We start from the raw sequence: 22,953 nt of genomic DNA on the forward strand, positions 1-22,953 counted from the left end.
ATTAGCTATAGATAGATAGATCGATAGGTGGACATCTCTTGATCGAAAAGAGCGAAAGCAGCTATAATCGAGACATACAGGAAACAAACCATATGGATGAAGTCATGTATAATATCGATCGAATCTCAATCTCAGAGATATACTTGGTAGCAATAAACTACTGCACAAATATAGACCCACATTGATATTGTTCTTGTTCAAATTACAGATAAATCCCCAACCAACCGTAATGTGATTGATATTCAGTAACGTTACGACATTAAGGACCTGACACGAAACATTTTTGCTTTCTTTCCTGTCCCTTGATTCCTTTTGAACGATGAGATGAGCTGAACTGGGAAGAAAGGGAAATCCGGTAAACGTTGGTTGGTTGGTTGGTTGCTGGTTGTGCAAGAATAAGATAAGGAATAAGAGAGGATGGAGAGGTTGAAGACGAAAAAGATATCAAGTTTCATATCACACAAAGCGCCATGCCATTGGTTTTGCTTTAATAAATGGTTCTCTCTTTTTTTCCTTTTATTTTTGTTTTCTTTCTTCATAGCCGCCTTCCTCCTCGCTTTCCCCTCCGGTATCAGGGGAAATAAAAAGAGAAAGAAGCTGGTCCTCCGTCATCCTCCCGAGCGCCCGTCGGATCTAGGGTGTCCAGAGGAACAGGAACAAAACCAAACCAAACCATCGCTGGTCCCGGACGAAAATCAAGCCACCGAGTCAGACTTGGAAATGAAACAAAAACAGAGGTTTGGTTCGACCTGGTTTAGATTTCCCGTTGGCTGATCGATCGTTCGATTTCCTCCAGTTGCAACCTCCGCACCGCCGAAAAGGTCATCAAAGGGGATATCTATTCCTCAACCAGAGCGTTACGCTTGGCGTCGAGACGCTCCTGTCGGCGCTCACGGAGAGCCTTGTTCTTGGCACGCTTGGCGTCCATCTCCTCCTTGAGGACACGCTCACGGTGGCGCTCAGCCTTGGCCTTTTGGATCTGTAGGAGGATATCGTCAGTCAACGATTCCAGATTATTCACTTCAAGTCGCTTCCCGCTTCAGTCATGAGCATGGTATCATGTCACCATTGTGACCAGACCAGAAGACAAAAGACCACCTCTTCCATGACCAACGACGGACGACATGCACGCATAAACCAAGGATATCGGGCGAACTTACGTGCTCGACGAGAGCGCGCTTGTGCTTGAAGGTGTTACCCTTGCTCAGGTGGTAGAGCTCGTGGTACAGGTGCTTGTCGATCTTGCCAGCGGCGCGGTAGCGGACGAGCAGACGACGGAGAACACGCATGCGGCGCATCCAGAGGACCTGGCTAAACGAGACATAGCCATCAGCAAACTATCCACCGCAGAAATTTCCACCACATCCCTTCAACTCGGAGGATTGTTCGGCGGCTGGAAGGAGTCGTGATGCATACCTGGGCATACGGGCATCCTTGGTACCCTTACGCTTACCCAGACCACGGTGACGGCCGATGCGGCGGGCGGCGTTGAGCTCACGGGCACTGGCGCGCGAGTGCATGGTCACGGGCTTGCGGATGATGAGGCCATCGCTGACGAGCTTGCGGATGGTCTGACGGGAGTTGGCGTTGGAGATCTCGTTCATCTCATTGGGGTCGAGCCAGATCTTGCGCTTGCCGCAGCCCGCCACGGAGGCGGCCAGGCGCTTCTGGGTGCGAAGGTTGACCCTGCACACGCACAGTCGTCAGTATATCTGAGCGAGAAAAAAGATCATGATGGCCCCCCCGCGTGGTAAATTCCGGGTGGGGAGGGATCAAATTCCATCCAAAGAACATAACTCCTCCGGGGAGGACATCGATGGGGGGTCGGCGATGAAACTCACATCTTGATGTCGGCGTATCGACGGTCGTTGGCGGATGATGTTCGTTGCACTCGTCGACGGGATGGAAAGGCTTGGGGTGAGGAGTTTGAGTCGACGCCCGCTCGATTAGCTAAGCCACTGTGACCGGCTAAGCGAGTCGCTCCACCCTAGGGTTTGTGCCCCATGCCAAGACTGGAGACTTAGTACTGTCATCTATGACAACAATGTCATGAGTGTATAGATCTTGTTGTTTTGTCTGGTTGTTTCTTACTTCTGAACTTCTAGTATCCCTTGAATCTTGGAACTGTTTTACATATCGCCGAGGAAGAACGAGTCACGTCGCTGTCTGACAGTCCTCCGCTTCCGAGATCACATGACGTTATATACATGCCTCAGGCAATAACACCGGCCAGCAGATTCAGGCTCAAACAAGGGCCAAGAGTGGGTCAGGACGCGATGCGATGATCTAGATAGATAACCCGATCAAGTAGATATCAAACGAGTACAGTATAACAGGGTGTCTAACCAAAAAAAACATATCAACTTTTCAATATAATCATAAATAAGAAAAATCATCGTCGACCCATGAGATCAAAAAAAGGTATCTACATCATCCAACATTCACCACTCATTCATCAAACGAGGACTCTCCCATGTCGACCTTCCCAATGCTCCACAATTCCTTCTCATCCTCCACTTCATCCACCGACAGTCCGAGACCGCCTTGGCCGCCTTCGGCTTCCTTGCGTTCGCGGGCTTGGCTGGCGAGACGGATCGCAACGCGCTTGAAGTAGTCGGACATGCTGCGCTTGGGACCAGGGGGAAGCTCGGATCCAGGGCCGGCCATGTACTTGTCGAACACCGCCGTCTCGGACTCGACCACCGAGAAGATGGTCAGGAAGGCTGCTTCCGCGGCCAGCTTGACGGGGATGACTGGGTCGCGAACGCTGGCGAAGATGGGCGGGGCAAGCAGGTGCAGATGGGGACGGGTCAACTCCGGATGGAGTCGGCTGACCGTGCGGATCACCACCAGTGTCAGTCGGCGGGTGTCAGAGGCCGTGCCGGGCTGGATGCATGGGGCCAGCGCCTCGAAGAGAGTCTTGTTCGTTTCGAAGGTCCGGTGTTCATCGTCCGTCAGTAGATACTTGCCCGCAGCAAGGACTGCGTTGTCGGAGATGAAGGGCTGTTGCGCAAGTTAGAACCACTTATTTCGTATGTATTGGACCAGGTCGATTACTTACGTCCTTGTTGGTCACAGCCTGGCAGATGACCGATAGCGTTTCCGCGGCAAAGTGTTCGGTCAGGGACGTCGGGGACTCGACAAGCAAGCCGTTGAGCCCCAGAATAGACGCATGAGAGAAGTTCGACGTCAGGACTCGGCTCCTGGGAGAAATATTAGCAACAATACAACAAACATCCATCGAGACGAGCTTACTTGATAAGTGGGCCGGCAGTAGCCGGGGGAAGAACCTTGACCAGTGCACCCAGGAGTTTGGCATTGGTCATGGAAACACCGTCTATTTTCAATGTCAGTATATGGGCAAGCAGACCGCAAGGTCCCGGGAAGTCTTACCAGTCTTGTCGCTCGCATCATCGCCAATGAGCGCGAGAATGGAGTTCTTGGACGCTTCGCTCATGTTGGCGCCAGCCTTGCCAACCACTTCCTGAAGGGCCTTCATCATGGCGTTCTTCACGCCGATATCCGCGGTCTTCGTACCGGTAATAAGCTCTAATCACGATATCAGTATCAACCCAATCGTCCCATGTAACGATAGACCCAGCACATACCGGCAATTAGAGGATCAACTCTGGGCGTCAGCGTGATCAAGATTCCAAGACCCTTGGCAGCCCTGTTACGCAGGGTCTCGCTAGACGTATCGGCAAGACCACGAGCAAAGGTTCGTTGCAGCTGCGGGAGGAAAGGCTTGACAGCCATTGGGATCTTCTCCAAGAGCTTGTTGAGCGTGAAGAAGATGGCGCCTATTCGAGCCAGTCAGTCTGATGAACCGATCATAACATAGATATGCAGGGATGGATAAGCGTGGAGAAAGACGAAACAACGTACACTTAAGATCCGTCGACCGTTCGGATACCACACGGATGAGGGGACCAGTAATTTGAGTCACGAACATCTTCAGCGAGTTCGCGTTGGTACGGTCGACGATATCGCCGATGGCAAGAGCCGCCTGCGTACGCTGGTCGATGCTGCCATTGAGAAGACCCTGCAGGAAGATCGGCAGAATGGCATTGATGCCCTTGGGCAGACTGAAACCTGCCAGGTCCGCTCCTGGTACTCCCACACTCCGAAGCACCTGTCGGGTGGGGGCAACTAGCACTTCCATTTCCTCCTTGCGCAGATGGGAGGTGAGTCCGCTGAGAGCAGTCCAGGCGGCCTTCACGACTTCCTTGTCGCTGTCGTCGAAGGAAATCAGGAAGGCGCGGATCAAGTCTTGATGGTATCTGGAGTAGTCGATTCCGGCATCAGAGAAGAACTTGTTGAGGTGCAAGGCGGCACGGGCACGACGACGGTGATCATCGTGCTTCATCAAGGTCAGCATGCCGTTCATCATGGCGTTGAGTCCATCGTATTCATCAATAGACACCAAGACAGTATCTAGCGCGTTGGTCAATTCCTCCCGATGTTCCTCGTCGGTAGTAGACAGGATATTGTCCATCAAAGCATTGATGATCGTAGGCAGCTTGCGCGAGATGGCGGAGCCTGCCACCTGGGACAACGAGGCGAGGGCCTTGGCGTTGAAGGTGGAAATCGGAGAAACGAGAAGAGTCGGGATGAGGTTGGGAAGGATGATGTTGGCGCGCGTCTGCTCGGTGAGAAGCGTCAAGAGTGCCGACAACGCCTGCTCGGCATCCTGGTCGTTTCTCAGGAGATGAAGCAGATAAGGAAGGACCTGGTCAACAGCCCTCTTACCCAAGATTTGCTGCAGCGCGTCAAACGCTTCAGCCGCGGCCTCACGCACATCCTCGCTCGAATCCACAAGAGCCACCCGAACGGTCGAGATAAGCACCTTCTCGAAATCCTCGAGCGCGTCGGGCGTCGCCGAAGTGATAAGCTCCCTCAGAGCAATGCAAATACCTTGTCTGACATCCACATCCGGAGACGATTGAAGGCCCTCTTCGAGGGTAGGCAGCAGAGTCGAGAGGACAGACTCTCCAGCCTTCTTGATGAGATCTCCAAGAGCGTTGCTGGCAATGACCTTGTGCTCCATGTTCGAGGATCCAAGGCGCCGGATGATGAACTGCGACAGAGTGGGCACCATCTCCTTGAGCGTTCTGGGAGAAGCAACAAGCGATTTCCAAACGGCCATGGCTGCGCTCCTGACAAGACCCGAAGTATCGCAGCGGCAGATGAACAGAGCGGACAAGACCTTGTTTCGCTTCTCTTCTCCAAGGACTTCGAGCAGAGACTGGCCGGCCTGGTGGGCCTCCTCCGCCTCCTCTTCAGCATCGGCCGCAGCCGTAATACCAGTAAGACTGAACAGCAGATCGCCAACCAACTCAACCGAGCTGAGACGGATACGGTAGCTGTCGTCGGCAAGACCACGCTCCAGCTCGGGAAGGAGAAGATCGATAGCCTTGGAGGAGAAGTTCTTGACCAGCAGACGACCAGCTTTGAGGGACGTCTCGCGAATCGAGTCAACGTCATCAGCCAATCCTGCGAGGATGGGAGGAATGATCTTGCTGAGGTAGGCAGAGAAGCTGTTTCCGAAACAAGCAGGAAGGAAGATGAAGAGAGTCATGAAGCCTTCGCGAACAGCCGCCTTCGAGCTGGACACATTCTGCAAGATGGTGGGCAGCGTCTCCTCGAGTCTGGTGGTACCCAGGCCTGCCAGAACCTCGGAGAGGGCCTGGGCGGATCCCAGTCTGTCACCAGCGCCAGTATCAGATTTGAGAGTGGCCATCAGGTTGGGGATCAGATCAGGCAGAGCATCCTCTCCAAGCTTCTCGATAAGTGAGCCAAGGGCTCTGGATGCGGTAGCACGGGTTGTCGGCACCGGATCGATGATAGCCAGCTGCAAGCCAGAGACAACGATCGGCAGGTGCGAAATAAGATCCTTGCGCTCGGTAAGATGAGCCAAGCTTCCAATGATCTGAGCAGATTTCCGCTTCGTATTCGAGCGGTCACCGAGGCCACGCTCAAGAATGCGAACGACAAGAGCGAGAGAGGGTGCATCCAGATAGTGAACAAACGACACCTTGATAAGCGAGTCGAGAGCCTCGTCCGTATACTTAGTCGGGTCGCTCAGAGCCTTCAGAAGCACACCAACCAGGCTCTTCACTTCGGGATTGCTGATGACCTCACCGAACCGCTGCAAACTGCGGTTTGCGGCGTTGCGCACCTCCTTGTGGGTATCGTTGAGGACGACCGTGAGAGGGGGAATGATGGCTGGCAGACTTTGTGCCAGCTGCTGAGGATCAAGGTAAGCCATGGCTCCTAGCAAGTCGCAAGCTCCCTTCTGACTGCGCCACTGCGTATCGTCAAGACCGTCGAGGAGTGTAGGGAGAATTTGCTTCACACCGTACGAGCTGAGACTCGAAAAGCAAGCCTTGGCTGCATCAAGACAGGCGTCACGGACGTCAGCATTGACATCTCCAAAACTGGCCAGAAGCTGCGGCACAATCTTGATGACGTAGGGCTCGAAAATGCGGCCGAGAATAGTGGCAAACAGTTCAAATGCCAGCAGGGCGCCTTGTCTTTGATGGGGCTCTTTCTTGTTCTCCGTAGCGTCTTGGAGATGGGCCAAGATCCGGAATTCTCTCAAAGTAGAGATACCCCGGCCACTGACAATGCCAGCAAGCCCATAGGCGGCACCGCGTTGAGTAGCATACTTCTTCGAGTGGAGGAGCTGATCCAACATCTCCTGAACGTACGAACCGCTTTGAGGACCAGAAAGCCTGATGAGAGGCGGCAGGCATTCGGAAACAGCGGACTGAACCGACTCGGAGGGAGTGGGCAAGGTAGCAAGCAGTCTCTTGATGACGATTTGCAGCCGCGGGTCATCCGCCTTGAGATGCTGCGCGAGAGAACCGTAAAGGACTACCACAGCTTCATTAAGCAGATCAGACGTCTCGCTTCCCTTGTCTGAGGTTTCCAAAGTCGTTTCCAAGAGCTTCATCAGCTCTTCGACCTTTTCTTGGCCGCGGGCCGCAATGACAGACTTGCCACTCTCGGCCATCTGCGCTCTCACCACCGAACTTCTGTCAATCAGCGGGCCTCTCTCGATCAAGAACCGAATGAATGAAACGATCTGCTCGCCCTCGAATTTATTGGTCATAGCACCAAAGGCAAGAGCAACACCGCTCCGGGGCACCCAGTGATCTGTCATGTCGGCCTTGAGCGGCATTCCGTACTTGTCTTTGCCGGGGTCCTTGGGCCTAACATCTTCCGCGTAGTTTGCCTGTAATTCGGAGACAATATCGGTGAAGACAGAGGGGTTGAAGTCAATGGCGTGCGCCAGCGCGCGTGCAGCAGCGCCTCGGAGCTGGGGGTCCTGGGAAGAAAGGTAGGGAATGATCTTTGCGTAAGAAGACTCGTCAACCTCCAGAGCATTATCTTCCCAGATAGTATCGGCGATCTCGGCATTCTCTTCGACATGGTCATGGCACTCGAGCCAGATGTGCTCGGAGAAATCAAGATCGGTCAGGTCGATTTCATCCTCGATGACTTGCAATACTGCCGTCCGAACAGATACGTCGGGGACGATCGAGCTCTTCAGTAGCACGTCAAGTTCATTCTTGGAGATGTTGGGAGAGATCGAGCGACAGAAATCGGATAGGGTGTCCTTGATGAGCTTGTAGTGCTGGGTGTACTTCTGCATCGATTTGAGCAGTGTATCAAGGACCTCCTCGCGGGGGAGACGCTCGTCGGAAACTATAGACCCCTGTTAGAACCGGAAGATTCCTGGCACAGAACGGTAGCTATATTTACTCACATGAGCTAGAATGGAAAGAGATGATCTCGATCGCAAGTAGCACCTGCTCTCCTTCCTCCTCTCCTTTTTGTTCCTCAATTCCATTACGTTCGAGGATCAGGAAAAGCAGGGGAAGAGCGTAGGCTAGCGAGGACAGATCAAGGGGACGTTGCTCGGAAGCAAATCGAAGACGGTAAAGGATCCTTGTCAGCAGTTCTGTGCGAGAGTTAGCAGGTGGCCGTTAATGAACGCATGGCAACATTCACCCCCAAGCGGCTCCAGCTCCATTTCACGTGGCAACTGCGTTTTGCCAATTCCACGTAGAGTCGCAATCCCGACCCAAGATCGCAAGGGACCCAGGCGGGTGGACAGCTTTTCGGCACACTTGATGTACGCTTTGGACACAGCGTCTCCCACAAGTAAGCCTGCACCGGCCTGAACCAGAGACAGCAGAGAGTTAACCGCAGGGCTGATCCAACCATCGGCATCAAGCGCCGGCCCATTGGCGAGACCCTGGATGATCCCAGTACCCCGTTCGATCCGCTTAACCTCCTGCAGGACCTCCTCGCGGATCTTGGACTCTTTAGCGAGCTGGGCCTTCACTTTGCCTTGGTCTTCAGGACTGAGTTTCTTCTGCGTCTGACCCTTCTTCTGGGCCAACTGCGCTCGCAGCTCTTCCTCCCACTTGAGGATATCGTAGTCCTTGGTGTTCTTGTCAAAGGTAGACTTGCTCGACTTGGTGCTAAGGACATCGACGAACATGGTCCCCTCGGGAGTACGGGCAATGGCCACATCGGTCGCAGAAAAATTGGACAGACGCGAGGCATCTAGGTCTTCCCGGATCTGAGAAACAAGGCGAGGGACCATCGTGTCCGGCGCCACAAATGCTAAATCGCCAGCCGCGCCCCATAGCGCAGCATCGATGTCGGGCACCTTGCTCTGGACGGAGTTTTCTTGTAACCCGGTCAGTTGCTTCATACACTCCTCGGCAAGCTCACGGACAAGGTCGCCCGGGTCCGTGCCGGTCCTCAGACACAAGGAAATCCAGGATGCATTCGGGATCAGCTCCGGCCGGCAGAGGACAAGGAGTCGAACCAGCTGGTGCTTCAAGACGGGGATGGCATTCTCCGATGTCGGTAGACTAGGCGCAGGGGGGCAGATCGCCTTCGCGACCAAGTTGAGGTATTTCTCACACCCCGGTCCCGCAGAAACAGGGGCCGACTCCCTCTCTCCAGTCCTGGCGGAGAGAATCCAAGCCCACAGAGCATCAACGATGATATGGCTTATGTCTTCTATATTGCTCTTATGCACATCGGATAGTGTACGCGCGGATTCGTCCCGGAAGTTCGTGTGGAGCCCCGGGACAGTGAGAGCATAAATGAACGCCTGACCCCAAGCAATCTTCGCGGAATCCTCCGCACTTCCAAATTTCGACCCGGCTGCTACGGCGGCAAGTGCCCTGACAACCCACTGGATCTCTACCTGGGAGGTCAACTTTGTGTAAGCCTTCGGGTTCAGGAGGAAAGACGGCTTCGGGTTTAGGGCCATGGACCGGGAAACCAAGTCCTCCCAGGCAGCCTTATCAAAGCCCGCCAGCGCGGATCCGCGTTCTGTCAGGGCCAGATACACGTACGCCGTCGACAAGGAACCTCCCTGGGCTGATGGTAGGGGGTTAGCAAAGACCTCGTTGAACAGTTCCTTCATCTTGGCAAGAAATTTGGTGACAAGAGGCTCCACCTCGGGCTGGCCCCAGGCGGCAGGACCGGCATCCCACAGCGTCTCTCCGACATTGAGCTGCCACAACTTGCGGAATGGGACCCGTTTATCAGCCGAACCCTTGACAATGGCACTGACGACATCATCGCTCGCCTTCACCTTGGACTGGATGAGGAATCCAAGGTGCTTGCAGAATGATTTGATCTCCTGCTCTAATGTGGCTTCATTAGATTCCTTTGCGAACACCGGGACAAACCCTTGGACTACCTCCTTGGAAAGGTCGGCCGACGGGGAGATGGCGGAAAGCGCTTGAGCATATATCGCCCGCTGCTCCGGATTCGTAATCTTCTGGGTCTTCAGCGGACCAATCACCTCGGTTGTGATTTTGAGAAGCAGGCTCTCGACCTTGGACTTTGCGAGAAGCGATTCGAACGATTGAATGGCGCCTTGTCTGATGGCGGGGTTGTTCGACTTCATGCTTGACAACAGGTGCTTCAACAGGCGAGTGTGCAGAACTTCAGACAAGTCGATACTCTCGGGCAGCGAGGCGCATAGCGACGGGACTAGTCCACTCAAGACCACCTCCGGGGACCGCAAGATCGATTTTTCAAGGGGCGGGATGATTTCCGACGTGATATCCTCATAAGTAACGAACGACTCGAAGAAATCGGTGAGGGCATTGGCGATATGCGATGGCGGCGCGGACTTCGACCCCACCAGCTCCTTGATGTAGAAGGAGATGATGGCCTTCTTTTCCCCCTCCAGAACGGGCTTCCTATCCGGGAGACGGGCGCTGACCCCAGAGATGACACCGAGGAACGGTGCGTTTTTCTGCCCCGTGGCCGAGTCGCTGGTCAACCGTTGGACGGACTGGCGAATCGCATCCTCCCCCCAAACGTTCGACGAGAAGACCGCCCGCAGGGCACGCCGGGTCACCCTCAGCGCCGATTGCCGCAATGCGGGCTTAGGACCGGCTCCCAGGCAGGTTTCCAGCGCCTTCGCATCCACGACGATCAAGTCCAGGATAGTCGCAAGCGGGATTCCAGAGTCATCCCGGAGGATCTGCAACAGGACGGAGCACCATTCGAGTAGGACAAAAGCCGAGGTCGACGCTAGGCCCGGTTTGGCGGCTTCGGCCTGTAGGCTTTGGGTGAGGTGTTTGAGCTCGTCAGTCGGAATGGGGCCCTGGAGCAGCAGGCGGAGACACTGTTGGACGGCATGACGAGAGGGTCGGTCGATATAGAGCGGATATGTCTTGAATAAAATCGCAATAAGGGATCCGCGTAGTTCGGGGGATAATTCAGCACCTATCCACCACAACCCAGTCAGCATATAGGGTCCTTCATCTCGGGCTCTAGAGGGGAGAGGGGTCGACACTGACCGATTCGATCGCGGAGTTCCTGAAGAGCCACCGTTCTACGAGCAGTTGAACTCGAGAAGATCACGAGACGTAGACTCTCCAGGTCTCCGGATAGTACCTGATCCCATGGTAAATCGTCCATCATTATGTCCAGGACAGGAGCATGTCGGGCGCAAGACAAAAACGAAGGGAAAGGAATGAGAGAGGTTGACTCGATTGGGTTTGGTTGACCTGATGTTGTCATAAAAGTTTTCGCCGGGCGGGTTGTGGGGAACCTAAGGCCAGAAGAAGCTCCCGCCTTTTGTGTGGTCTTGTCCTTTCCCCTCCTCCGTCCAAGCCATCTCGCATTTTGATTCAAGGTCTTGGACCCTGTACCCATGGCGAACCTCCCTCTGCACCACCGATTCTTGTGTTTTCCATTCATCTCTCCTCAACCCTCCTTCGTTTGCGTCATTCCGGGATTTTCGTCGCTGGATTCCGGTGGTTGAGGAAGTCATTGAATTTTCTCCGATTCCCGTCTCTATTCCCCGCCTTTGGGACGAATAAAGCCTTCTCCGACAAGCCATGCCCCCGAATAATAAGAAGAAGAAGAAGCCCGCCGCCAATCCGGCTCGAGGCTTTGCTACGGTCTCTATTCCGTCCAAACCCAAGTCGACGCCGACCGAGTCGACCGCCCCGACGTCGACCGCAGAGTCGAAATCCGTCTCCGAGAGTGATCGTCCGACCCCCGCAGAGGCAACGCAATCGGTGGCGGAGAAGAAGCCAGAGGATCACTCGCTGCAGAACTACTCGCCCGAGGAGCTGGAGAAACACTTGGAGGATGCGGAGCTGCAAATCTTGGTGGAGAAATATGCGTCGAAGTGTAAAAATGACGCCGCCCGGCAGGTCACCAAGGTGGAGACCGAACGGCGGATTTTCCGTCAACAGGCGGTTCCATTGAATCTGTTGGAGTGGCTCCCGGCGGATATTGTGAGTTCCGTCCTTCGACTGGCCGAGATGGAAGAGTCCGAACTCAGTCCGGGGTCGGGACGCGATTCGAATGCTACGAAGAAGCCCGTCTCGGAAGAGGAGCTGTATATGAGGTTGTGGAGCTTGAGGGCGACGCTCCTCCGGCTTGGATTTCCCCAGGAGAAAGTCGAAGAAGCGTTGAAACATCTCCTGCAGTACTATTCCAATAACTTCATCTCGACAAACCGGGAAATGGTTTGCAATTTTGACGAGGCTCTGGACTGGCTCGCCATGCACTGTGAGCCGCGTGAACTACCGTCATATACGCAGACAAATTCCCAATCGCGCAGTGACGCCGACCGAAATATCTCCTGGATCGCCGGTAAACCTTCACAGATGGCTTCTCGTGGAAGAATATGAGCTGACCTCTTAGACCGCGAGCAAGAAAACACCTCCGCGCCGAAACCGTCCCAAAACAGCGGCAAACCACCAAAGCCAAAAGACGACGTGAAGCTGCCACTTCCTTCTGATCCTTACGAGTCGGATGTCTCCCTCGATCCGGACACTCTGCTCCCGAAGTACTTGGAGTTACAGACTCGACTATATAATCTTCGACCGGAGGTCTTCGACAAGCCGAAGAAAGGGAAGAAGGGGGCATCGGGAAGCCTTGGGGCGGGTGCGGACGGCCCTCAAATAGCAAGCATCCAGCGCCAAATCGCAAGCATCCTGAACGACGTACTGTTTGATCGTGCGGAGGCGGAGTATCGGTGGCAGGAGAAGCTCGACGATCTCAGGAAGGAAGCGTCGTTCCTCCGGCGCAGTGCTCCCGAGGCAAAGAATACTCCCAAAGAAACCGAAACCAACGAGCAGAAGGAAGAAAAGGCCATCGAACCGGGCAATGCATCACCGGCAGCGGAGGATAACGAGGCAGCTGGGGATCTCCTGGGCGATATGTTTCAAGGGGAGGAGGAGCCAGTGTTGGAACTTGGTGTGATTACAGAAGAGCTCAACAACGCGGCTGTCACATCGCGTGATTTTGGCAAGTGGACTGGTCTGAGTCCTCGGCGTGTTCTGGAGGAGACATGCAAGGCAAGGTTAGGGATCTGGCCCATCTTCTTTCTGGCAGAATAGGCTGACAGGTATACGACTTTAGGGACACCGGGTGCAAAATCATCTACAAAGACTTTTCTTCGTCATCGCATCTGAACCGGATGGCGGTCGAAGTAAGATGGTCTAAACCGCAGGACCTACCTTTCCCCTTCGTCTGGGACACGACTACAGTCAATTCGAACTCATACGCCACCTTTGTCTCCATGGATTCTATTGCAACACCGACTTCCCAGCAAGCGGAGTCGTTCGTCTCGACGCTTGCTTTGTTCGTCCTGTTTCCTCAAAGCTCCAAAGAAGGCAAGGCATACCTGCGCATTCCGGCGGTATGGCGAGATCTCTGGACCGAGTTCTCCACCGCAAAGAAGACGCAGGAAGACGAGGCGGACAAGGCTACCATACGCACGCTGAAAGGACTTGTCCAGGAGAACCACGGTGCACTCGAAGACGATATCGTGCTGGCGGCTAACTTCCGAAAGAGGAATGGAACCCCTAGAAAGGGCCAGTCCCCAGTAAGAGCGACCAGCAAAGAAAACGCTGGTTTCGATCCGCTATTGAAGAAGATCTGGGATGATAAGGCATCGACTCATTCGTTCCAGCTCATGATGCAGGGCAGAATGAACCTTCCGATCTGGAGCTTCAAGGACGAGATTGTGCATATGCTAGACACCCACCACGCGCTGATCATTTGCAGTGAGACGGGAAGCGGAAAGAGTACGCAGATTCCGTCTTTCATCCTCGAGCACGAGATGCAACAGGGTCGTCCGTGCAAGATCTATGTTACCGAGCCACGGAGGATCTCGGCCATTTCGTTGGCTCGCCGAGTCAGTGAGGAGTTGGGGGAGAGCAAGAATGACGTGGGAACGGCCCGGTCTTTCATTGGATTTGCGGTCCGGCTGGAGAGCAAGGTCAGCCAATCCACACGGCTGGTATATGCGTATGTTTTCCTGTGCCCATTTCCAAACGCACTCGACTAATTTGCGGCAGAACGACCGGAGTGGTAGTGAGAATGTTAGAGCGGCCTGATGACTTCCTAGACATTACCCATGTGGTTCTCGATGAGGTGCACGAGCGGACCATCGACAGCGATTTCTTGCTCGTTGTCCTCCGGCGGTTGATGCAGAAGAGGCCTGATTTGAAGTTAATTCTCATGTCCGCCACTCTCGACGCCCAGCGCTTCTCGACTTACCTTGGCGGTGTTCCTGTGCTGAACATCCCGGGACGGACATTCCCGGTCGAGATGAAATACTTGGAGGATGCCATCGAAATGACCAACTATCGCTTGTCGGAAGAGGATGCCAACACCACTGTCGATGACGAGGTTGACGAGATGACGCCGGAAAACGTCCAGGGAGACCAGACGGGTGGCGCACTGGCAACGCTCGAAGGATATTCCAAGCAGACCCGGGAGACAGTCTTGAATTTCGACGAATACCGCATGGACTACCAACTGATCAAGCGACTGTTGATCAAGATCGCTACTGCGCCTGAAATGACACATTACAGCAAAGCCATCCTGGTGTTCATGCCCGGTATGGCGGAAATTCGCCGGCTCAACGACGATTTGCTTGGGGAGCCAACCTTCCAAAGAAATTGGATCATACATGCTTTGCATTCCTCAATTGCTAGCGAGGACCAGGAGAAGGCCTTCAATGTGCCGCCTGAAGGCACTCGGAAGATTGTGATTGCCACGAACATCGCCGAAACTGGTATGTATCTCTATCGCCATGGGATTCCATGTCGCTGACCAAGATAGGTATTACCATTCCCGACATCACTGCCGTTGTTGATACCGGCAAAGAGAAGACTATGCGGTAAGTTACAAAAAATGATGTCCCTATGGACACCGCTAACATGGGATCAGGTTTGATGAGAGGCGGCAGTTGTCACGGTTGGTTGAGGCGTTCATCTCGCGGGCCAACGCGAAGCAACGGCGTGGACGAGCCGGGCGTGTTCAGAACGGAATCTGCTTCCACCTGTTTACTCGACACAGGCATGACAGGGTGGTACGTGCTGTTGACCGAACTTGTTGGTCCATAACGCTGACTTCCACAGCTTCCTGAACAACAAACTCCCGAAATGCTCCGGCTGTCTCTCCAGGATCTGGTCCTCCGCGTCAAGATCTGCAAACTCGGAGACGTGGAACAGACGCTTCTTGAAGCTCTGGACCCACCGTCGTCGAAGAACATCCGCCGGGCGATCGATGCGTTGAAGGAAGTTAAGGCGCTGACCAACGGGGAGAACCTGACCCCATTGGGCTCGCAGCTTGCCAAACTGCCCCTGGACGTCTTCCTCGGAAAGTTGATCGTGCACGGGGCGTTTTTCAAGTGCCTGGACGCATCGCTAAGCATTGCTGCCATTCTCTCTTCAAAGTCACCATTCGTCAACACCATGGGCTCCAACTCGCAGAAGGACCTTGCACGGCTTTCCTTCCGGCGGGGCGACTCCGACCTGCTCACTGTGTATAATGCATACTGCGTGTGGAAACGCGTCCGGAGCACAGCCGGGGGGAACGAGTACTCTTTCTGCCGCAAGAGCTTCCTCAACTCGCAGACGCTGTTGAACATCGAAGACGTCAAGATGCAGCTCGTCGTTTCCATCGCAGACGCAGGACTGCTGAAGCTAGACGCAAGCCAGAAGGCTACCTTGAACAGGTTAGTTGGGGGAATCCCTCCTGTCGACGCCACTGAGGGGGAATTGTTGTAACTAACATGACCAGATCGCGCTACGGCGGCCGACAACGCCAATTCTTCACCATCCCAGAGGAATACGACGTGAACAGCGCAAACGACACGATCGTCAACTCGGTAATCGCCTGGAGCTTCTACCCGAAGCTGCTCACGCGCGAGGGCAAGGGCTGGCGCAACGTGTCGAACAACCAGACTGTGACGCTGCACCCGACATCAGTGAACAAGCAGTCAGACTCATCGCTGAAGTGGATATCATACTACCACATCATGCAGGGGCGAAACCGGAACTACAACGCGTTTGAGACGAGCGCGGTGGACGATTTCGCCATAGCTTTGCTGTGTGGGGAGGTTGAATTCAAGGTTTGTCCCTGCCCCCCCAAAATGCACACATTTCCATATGATATTAACTCCAAATAGATGTACTCAGGCGTAATCTCCATCGACGCAAACCGCATCCGCTTCTCCGTCCGAGACTGGAAATCCATGCTCGCACTGAAGGTCCTCAGCGCGCGCATGCGCGAGATCCTAGCCGGGACGTTCCGCGATCCGCACAAGGTGCTGTCTTATAAACAGCGGCAGTGGATCGACATCTGGCAGCAGATATTCACACAGGCTGCGAAGCGGAATCCATAGATTTTTTCTTTCTTCTTCTGCATATCTCGTTTCATATCATGTCATATTTCTTTGTTGTCATGTAGATATGATCATATTTGGGGATTTAGGATTGGATGGGACAGGATAGACATGGGCTTGGGAGGGAGGAAGGAGTGATTTGATGGGGTTGGATCTTGGTTGATTGATTGGGTTGGTCATACATAGCTTTTTGCAGATATCGTGTGGTACTTGGATATATGAAGGTATATATTCTACAGTCTTGTATTTCTTTTCCATACCCTGGTAAATATTGAAGCGCCACATAATATATATCACCGCGTCCATCTACGAGAACCTAGGTGTGTACACACCTATACACACACGTACATATATACCTAGTATATACTCCATATATATGTTTATCTATATGAAATCCACATGGAATGATAAAAAAATAAGAAAGAACGTTACTCAACCACACAAATGCCGTGCCGTGTGTACCATCCATCCACCATCCATTAATCATGCCATAGACTGCACAACACAGAACTTGAAGAACGACATTGTTGCAAGATTGAGAGTGTCACAATCACAATCACAGAGACATGGGGGTGATAGGTACGTGGTAACGGAAGAAAATGCTACGGCCGCCACCACTATACTATTACTACCGACTACTACAACTACTGCTGCACTATTGGTACGAGAGCAGAATGAGAGAAGAGATGAGAAAAGGTGAAATATCTCTCAATATTAGTACATTATTTGCCTACATAGGAGGGAGGTATCTAGGTACCCAGAGCCAGAGATACAAAGCAGGATTGAGTGTTTCACAGACGAGATATTCCCATCCATCCATTCATTAACCATTATCCATCGCTCATCATCCAACCCCCTCAACTCGAGGTAGTCTCTTCCCCTCCTCAGAATTCAAAAAAACCAGAGGAAGATAGATAGGTAGGCAGACAGATAGGCAGTAAGTAAGGAGAAACCAGCGTCAGACAAGTCCCCACGCCGTCCTACCTCCCACCGAAGCGAATCTATCATTCGCCACAGATAGTTAGGTAGGCAGGAAGTAGTGTTGGGGCTGGCTGGCTGAAGCAGGCTGAAGCAGGCTGAGCAGAGGCTGGGCGAGGGAGCGGTCAGTAGGAAGGGAGGAAGACAGGACGCGAGGGTTGATTGATCCTTTTTTCCTCAGAATTGATTCAAATCATTTGATTTGATTAAACCATTTACGATGATCTTTATTTCAGGTAACTTCGAAGCGAACGTTATCATTGTCATCGCCACTCAACGGTCCTTCCCATCAAACAGCCGAGGGGGAAAAATAAACGAGGCGGTGATATCAGTTTGATTAATTAATTAGATCTATATCCACATGAGACAGAGACAACATGTACTCCGTACCGATCGAGCGAGCAGACGAGGCATGGGTGCAGGAGAGCTGCTGATACTATTGTTCTGCACGTCTAGAGGTGCATATATTCGTATATACGTACATACATACATACAGAGGAGGCGGGCGCCGGACGCCGTACGTCTACAGCATGCAGAATAAGCGATGGACGTACATACATACATACATACTATACGATAGTTCCATCCTCGATCAGACCGACGGGTGAACCGCGCGTCGCTGCATGGCGATCATCTCTGCCCATCTCCACTATGGTTTTTGATATTTAAGTCGTATATTTGATAGTGTTGGTGTGTTATAAGGATTGTATTCTAGTTATAATCCTCGGATTATAGCTAGGGATTCTAAGAGGAGAATCAGGTAAAATACTACTACAGATAATAATAGTAATAGATAGAATAATCAATAATTATGACCAGAAGATCCTCGCATATGCACCACGGGACGCTGCAGCTGAAACTTAGTCGCATCCCGTCAAGCCATCTGAGGTTGTTGCGGTCAGACCGTTTGTCTATCGATCATGTTGGAGAAACGATGGGAGGCTCCTCAGTTGAGCCGTGTAATTTCCAACGAGAGAATACGTAATGGGACATTCTTTCTCTTACCTTTAACTGTAAAGTGAGAAAGAAAAGAAATCGAGAAGGAGGAGAGGAAAAGAAAGGAAGAAAGAAAGGAAGAAGAAACAGGGCGGCCCCGGTTGGTGGCTACGTGGTCGTTCCCACCGCCAGTCGATCCATCCCCCTCCTCCTCCTCTTCCTCCTCCTCCCCATCCCCTCCACTTCGTCCACCAATGAGTAGCATTATCTCAAGGATGAGAGTTGGGAAGAGAGGTCGAGAGAGGTCGAAGACTGGGTTCCCTGTGCTGAGTGGCAGAGGTCCGTGATCCGACTAGTGATTGTTGAGTCTTCGGATGTCTGTCTGCTATCCCTCCAGATTGGGATGTTCCATACGGGATTCCTCTTCTGTCCTGTCGACATTATCATCACATTGTCTGGATAAGCGCCTATGATCGTGAAAGAGACTCCTTCCTTTTCCAATGACGAACCAGAATGACAGACACGGACTATGCCGAGATTAGCACAGTCTAGCAAATAGCCAGTAAGATACTACTATTAACGTCTGAGTAGTGATGATGCCATCCGCTATCTCAAAACGGAAAGACCACCATCCATCATCCTAGAGCCTAGAGGCCCGTCCGATCGTGCAGTCGATCTCGATGCACGGGGTAACGACGGAACCTGCAATGTAAGGTTAATGACCTGCGTGCAGCTCTAGCCATTCATCAGAGATCCTCTGTCCGTCACCCTCCACGGATGATGATTTGACACTGAATCCGAGAGGCGCTGACGGGGGGTTAGAGAAAGAGAGGGGGGCCTGACTATCACGGGCGACTAACTTGGTAGTCCTCTTCTTCTCCCCACTCAGCCCAACTCAATTGGTCCACGATGCTTCCACACCCTAGGTAAGCTGGCTTTTTGTCGCCCTTAGCAAGAATCCAGTCTACTTCCACCCCTGTCTCCTACCAGGATGGAACGGGCGAGAATCGGTACGAGGTTCGTTCTTTGGATACGCATTGAGAAGTTGACTTCTTTATCAGACAAGAAGGGGCGACAGGAAGAGCCAAACACGGATGGGTTCGCATGCGGTGGACAGCAGATTGGCGTTTCAGCTGGCTTTAGCGTCGGATCAGTTCCTGGATATTGAGGTTCTCATCGCATGTCTTATCTTGTTTGTTGAGTGTTTTTGATGGATGATTCTAGGTGGGACTGCAGTCCGCTGGCAGAGTCTCACAAAACCAACTTCTGACTATCTTTCCATCCAGACCGTCAGGAGTGGAGAGGGAGAATGAGGGGAAAGAGAGGAATGAGGCCGGAAAATTGTCAGTGTCGCACATGGTTCCAGCGGGAGATGCGGGCGGGTTGCACAACACGCCCGGTTTCTCGTGTATATATCTCATATTATCATAATATTATCATCATTATAATCAACATGTCATGTGGTGAGTGAGAGTGATGATACCGGGGAGGAGAATACCGGAGTCAAGGAGATTAAATCCTCGGGAGATGTGCTGCAGGACCCGATACGATGATGCAGGTACATTCTCTTTCTCCGACTACTTTTCTTTCTTCCCTCCTTTCCCTTCTTTTAGTTTACCCTATGCAAGACGTTGGTCGGAATCTCCATGAGTCAGTCCAGTCTACTGACCAGAATTGAAGAATCATCCAATCCGCCCCACTCCGTCACAGGGAAAGAAGGAAAGATTGACAACGGGGTTTGAAAGACAGTTAGTTCTCTCCACTCGAATGGAGTGAACCAACCGGAAGTGATTACCCCCAGTCAGCATTGCAAGCGCATCCTCGTCCGACCCGGACCAGATGATGATTCCATTCCATGGTGGTCCGTTGTCCATCAACCGTCGAGCTAACACGGTCCGCTCCTGTTAGTGGCGCTGGGCGGTTGCTAGTGGGATGGTTAGTGGAGATGTTTTAGTATTATTTATTTATTGATCTTTTATTTCAATTATTTACTATAATTGTATTTATAATGAAAATATAATAAGATCTATATTAAGGGGTTTGGAAGATTCCCTTTCGAGCACGTCGATGTTGGTGATTTCAGTCTCATCTGGCTGTCGTGTAGCCATCCTTTCCTGTCTTTGCTTTCCTTTCTTTTTCTTACTGTCTTTCCCCCCACTGAAGGATGGACGTGCCCCGCAAGATCTCCTGGATTGGATGGATGATGGACGTATGTACGACGGCTGCGGGTGTCGGCCCGTCGGTAGCGGACTGGTCTATCCTGCGTCACTCCATCTGATATTTGTCTGGTTGGTGTGACCGGTGGACACTTGGTTTTCTAGTCAGTGGTTTACTCCGCCGTAGTTAGTAGAAGAATCATAAAAAAATACAACCCACAGTGGGAATGGGGGTGATGTAGATCATAATCTCTCTGTTCGAGTGTCCCACTGGACGGTGGATAGTGGACTGTCCGTGCCGCAATGGATCATCGTTTATTAGGGATCTTTCTTTGAGAGCAGATGGTCCGTCCAATACTAGTCTGGCGGGTATTGATGGAGGAGTTACCCGAGCTGGTAAGGTAAGCTTCTCTTCTCTTTCTTCTCGACTCGTTAGCTTGGTTTGGGGGTTAGTCTCGGAGACAGAAGAAAGAAACACGGACCGCTCCGTGCATTGTGCTGTGCGGTGCTGTGCTTGTGTCCGTGCTCTGCTTTACTTTGTCTGTGCTTATCCTGCCAGATAGACGTGCAGTCTGGGGGACATTGGCCGTTCGTCGAGTCGACATGCTGACAGTATGTTAGGTACAATCCTGTCTATGTACATATATCTATATATGTGTGTGTGTGTATGCAGAATCATAAGAGTACATCATGTACTCCATACTCCCATTCAAACCACAGAACCAAGCACAAGTAGAGGCAGCATGTCAGTTCATGCGTAGGTTGATCCCAGCACAGCAAGGTGAGCTTATGTAGATCAACGACCAGGGTCCGGTCTGACTGGATGATGTGCATGACTTGGGAAGAGGGGGAGGGGTTGTGCAAATTACCCGATTGACCATTGCCCACGGAGTCGGTCTTCAACCATGGATGGATCCTGGACTTGTCTGGGTCTACTGACTAGTGAGTACTCACTAGTCAGAGCTCGAGCTCTACTGGTTTCAGTCTGTCTACCTACTTAGTACCTACCTAGTAGTGGATGACGAGGTAGGGTACAAGGGTGACGGCTACACGAGAGACTGGACAAGGGATGTACGGATACTCCGTATACACTCACGTCTGTTGATGGGGGATGCTGCGGGATATCCTAATCCGGAGAAAGGTGGCATCTTTCTGTTCTTTTCTTCTCTTTCTTTATTTTTTGAATTTCGGCATTTCTACGGAGGACTAAAGTTCTATTTGTCAGGTGTGTCTCCCTGTATGGGAAGGAGGATAATGCATCCGTGCCCGGACGCCGAGGACAACAGGAGAGCCCAGACCGTGTCAACTGAAGAATGCGCTTGCCGCCAATAATCTGATCTGGTGTGTCTCCGTCCTCTGTCTGTGTCCTCTGATCCTGTAAGTGGGTGTATATCAGGGTCCGTGCCCGATCTAGTCGTGTCTAGTTGCCCGTCAGTGTCCGTCCAGTCTAGCCTTGGACTCTGGAAAGAGAGACTCACGGACACAATCGACAGACTGAGAAGGAGAGAGAGAGAGAGAGAGAGAGAAAGTGGGGTTAGGCAATCAAGGTGGGGTATTGTGTGTTGAACTAGATCGTTAGTCGACTCCACCTTCACGCAAGGGGTTCACTTGCGAGGGAGAGGTTCAATTGCTGCATCTTCTTACAGGAAGAAGGTTCCTGGGCCTATCATTTCCCTGTTGCATTCCCCTCTTCTCTCTCTTCTTTCCTCCGTCAGCCGAGCATGAACAGCTGGTCTAGGGTTATATCATTTGTTGATTTTATTTTTTGGCTTACTATCACTCTTTTGTTTTTGGTTTATACAATGTTGACTACCAGTCTATCTCTGTTACAGAACAAGCGGTGAGGCCTTGGTTTCTTGTCGCCCTTGCGCCAGGCCATTCACACCGATCAACGTGACTTCTATTCTCTATTCTATTTTCTTCTTTATTCTATCTATAAAGTAATGAATAAAACAAACAGCCTGATCAGTGCTCAGTCCAGTCTCACCGTATCCATCACACTACCTAGATCGACCTCGATGTATGCCATCTGTCCAACCCTCCAATCCACATTACATCACTGTCCACACGAGTCTCCATCGTGTCGAGTTGGCATTATTGGCATTGTTACATCAAATAACCCTCCTGTCTGGACTTCTTTTGCTCAGCAAATCAACTCAATGAAGAATGAAGTCAATTTGTCGTCCCACATCGGGTAAACCCTGGCTGACGCCTGGTATCAATGACCGAGTATCCGTAACTTGAATCGACCTCATCTCCATCCATCCACTCCGTAGATAGTTAATTTGCCCAAGCCCACAGGTGTCAATGCTTGATTGACGGCGCATTGGTCGACGGCCGAAGGATTCGATCGACGTAATTACAACTGGAAAAAAGAAACCAAAAGAAAAGGAAATCAATTACAACTCACCATTAGCGTTATTTTCTTTTTTCTGTCTCATCGTTGCTGCCTCATCTTCGACCGATCCGGTAATTAACACCATATGCATCACATTTCCCACCAGATGAAGGGTCCCATCCGAACTGGATTGGTCGGGGCTGACCCTCCCCCCTCCTTCACGGAGAATTAAATTCCTACCCTCGTACAATCAGCCTACGGCTCCTGTACCTACCGACCCAGCTACCGGTTGTACTGTTTGAGGCAGACGAAGATCGGGGCCCGGTCTGTGCCGTGGACGT

At 52.2% G+C, this 22,953-nt stretch overlaps 7 protein-coding genes across 7 annotated transcripts; 2 read left to right on the top strand and 5 right to left on the bottom strand.

The window, feature by feature from the left end:
- Positions 1-101: 101 nt before the first annotated feature.
- Positions 102-511, bottom strand: P168DRAFT_290078 (uncharacterized protein). The gene has a single exon (XM_024837133.1). It carries the CDS (start codon positions 453-455, stop codon positions 252-254), a length of 204 nt encoding a protein of 67 aa, XP_024693887.1. The 5' UTR covers positions 456-511; the 3' UTR covers positions 102-251.
- A 327-nt stretch (positions 512-838) lies between these two features.
- P168DRAFT_235235 (60S ribosomal protein eL19) lies at positions 839-1,903 on the bottom strand (the record flags this gene model as incomplete). The annotated part of the gene is made up of 4 exons (XM_024833450.1): positions 839-979; positions 1,161-1,311; positions 1,417-1,686; positions 1,842-1,903. Coding segments are annotated over 4 exons (624 nt in total), but the record flags the coding sequence as incomplete, so codon positions are not given.
- A 439-nt stretch (positions 1,904-2,342) lies between these two features.
- Positions 2,343-11,020, bottom strand: P168DRAFT_252614 (putative translational activator). The gene is made up of 9 exons (XM_024834339.1): positions 10,848-11,020; positions 8,017-10,773; positions 7,772-7,966; positions 3,886-7,710; positions 3,609-3,800; positions 3,394-3,549; positions 3,256-3,337; positions 3,062-3,203; positions 2,343-3,003 (listed from the first exon to the last, which is right to left on the bottom strand). The coding sequence occupies exons 1-9, from the start codon at positions 10,969-10,971 to the stop codon at positions 2,449-2,451; spliced, it is 8,028 nt and encodes a 2,675-aa protein (XP_024693889.1). The 5' UTR covers positions 10,972-11,020; the 3' UTR covers positions 2,343-2,448.
- A 175-nt stretch (positions 11,021-11,195) lies between these two features.
- Positions 11,196-13,940, top strand: P168DRAFT_148654 (putative ATP dependent RNA helicase). Its single transcript, XM_024832783.1, has 3 exons — positions 11,196-12,156; positions 12,208-12,868; positions 12,928-13,940. The coding sequence occupies exons 1-3, from the start codon at positions 11,391-11,393 to the stop codon at positions 13,856-13,858; spliced, it is 2,358 nt and encodes a 785-aa protein (XP_024693890.1). The 5' UTR covers positions 11,196-11,390; the 3' UTR covers positions 13,859-13,940.
- On the bottom strand, positions 13,941-14,631 carry P168DRAFT_148662 (uncharacterized protein). Its single transcript, XM_024832785.1, has one exon. It carries the CDS (start codon positions 14,494-14,496, stop codon positions 14,023-14,025), a length of 474 nt encoding a protein of 157 aa, XP_024693891.1. The 5' UTR covers positions 14,497-14,631; the 3' UTR covers positions 13,941-14,022.
- Positions 14,632-15,685, bottom strand: P168DRAFT_148661 (uncharacterized protein). The gene is made up of 2 exons (XM_024832784.1): positions 15,593-15,685; positions 14,632-15,526 (listed from the first exon to the last, which is right to left on the bottom strand). Exon 2 carries the CDS (start codon positions 15,479-15,481, stop codon positions 14,768-14,770), a length of 714 nt encoding a protein of 237 aa, XP_024693892.1. The 5' UTR covers positions 15,482-15,526; positions 15,593-15,685; the 3' UTR covers positions 14,632-14,767.
- A 6,571-nt stretch (positions 15,686-22,256) lies between these two features.
- On the top strand, positions 22,257-22,591 carry P168DRAFT_148723 (uncharacterized protein). Its single transcript, XM_024832786.1, has one exon. The coding sequence runs from the start codon at positions 22,293-22,295 to the stop codon at positions 22,470-22,472; it is 180 nt and encodes a 59-aa protein (XP_024693893.1). The 5' UTR covers positions 22,257-22,292; the 3' UTR covers positions 22,473-22,591.
- Positions 22,592-22,953: the final 362 nt, after the last annotated feature.

Source organism: Aspergillus campestris, assembly GCF_002847485.1.
Source record: "Aspergillus campestris IBT 28561 chromosome Unknown P168scaffold_5, whole genome shotgun sequence".
In the NCBI taxonomy this organism is placed as follows: Eukaryota; Fungi; Ascomycota; class Eurotiomycetes; order Eurotiales; family Aspergillaceae; genus Aspergillus; species Aspergillus campestris.

What these genes read in the sequence shown, in the direction of transcription:
- P168DRAFT_290078 (XM_024837133.1), bottom strand. Translation starts at nt 455, where the DNA reads ATGAAACTTGATATCTTTTTCGTCTTCAACCTCTCCATCCTCTCTTAT.
- P168DRAFT_252614 (XM_024834339.1), bottom strand. Translation starts at nt 10,971, where the DNA reads ATGATGGACGATTTACCATGGGATCAGGTACTATCCGGAGACCTGGAG. An exon ending in TGATGCGAGCGACAAGACTG is followed by an intron (nt 3,338 to 3,393) that starts GTAAGACTTCCC and finishes CATTGAAAATAG; the next exon opens with ACGGTGTTTCCATGACCAAT. An exon ending in ACTGCCGGCCCACTTATCAA is followed by an intron (nt 3,204 to 3,255) that starts GTAAGCTCGTCT and finishes TATTTCTCCCAG; the next exon opens with GAGCCGAGTCCTGACGTCGA.
- P168DRAFT_148654 (XM_024832783.1), top strand. Translation starts at nt 11,391, where the DNA reads ATGCCCCCGAATAATAAGAAGAAGAAGAAGCCCGCCGCCAATCCGGCT. An exon ending in AAATATCTCCTGGATCGCCG is followed by an intron (nt 12,157 to 12,207) that starts GTAAACCTTCAC and finishes CTGACCTCTTAG; the next exon opens with ACCGCGAGCAAGAAAACACC. An exon ending in GAGGAGACATGCAAGGCAAG is followed by an intron (nt 12,869 to 12,927) that starts GTTAGGGATCTG and finishes ATACGACTTTAG; the next exon opens with GGACACCGGGTGCAAAATCA.
- P168DRAFT_148662 (XM_024832785.1), bottom strand. Translation starts at nt 14,496, where the DNA reads ATGCAAAGCATGTATGATCCAATTTCTTTGGAAGGTTGGCTCCCCAAG.
- P168DRAFT_148661 (XM_024832784.1), bottom strand. Translation starts at nt 15,481, where the DNA reads ATGGAAACGACGAGCTGCATCTTGACGTCTTCGATGTTCAACAGCGTC.
- P168DRAFT_148723 (XM_024832786.1), top strand. Translation starts at nt 22,293, where the DNA reads ATGTATGCCATCTGTCCAACCCTCCAATCCACATTACATCACTGTCCA.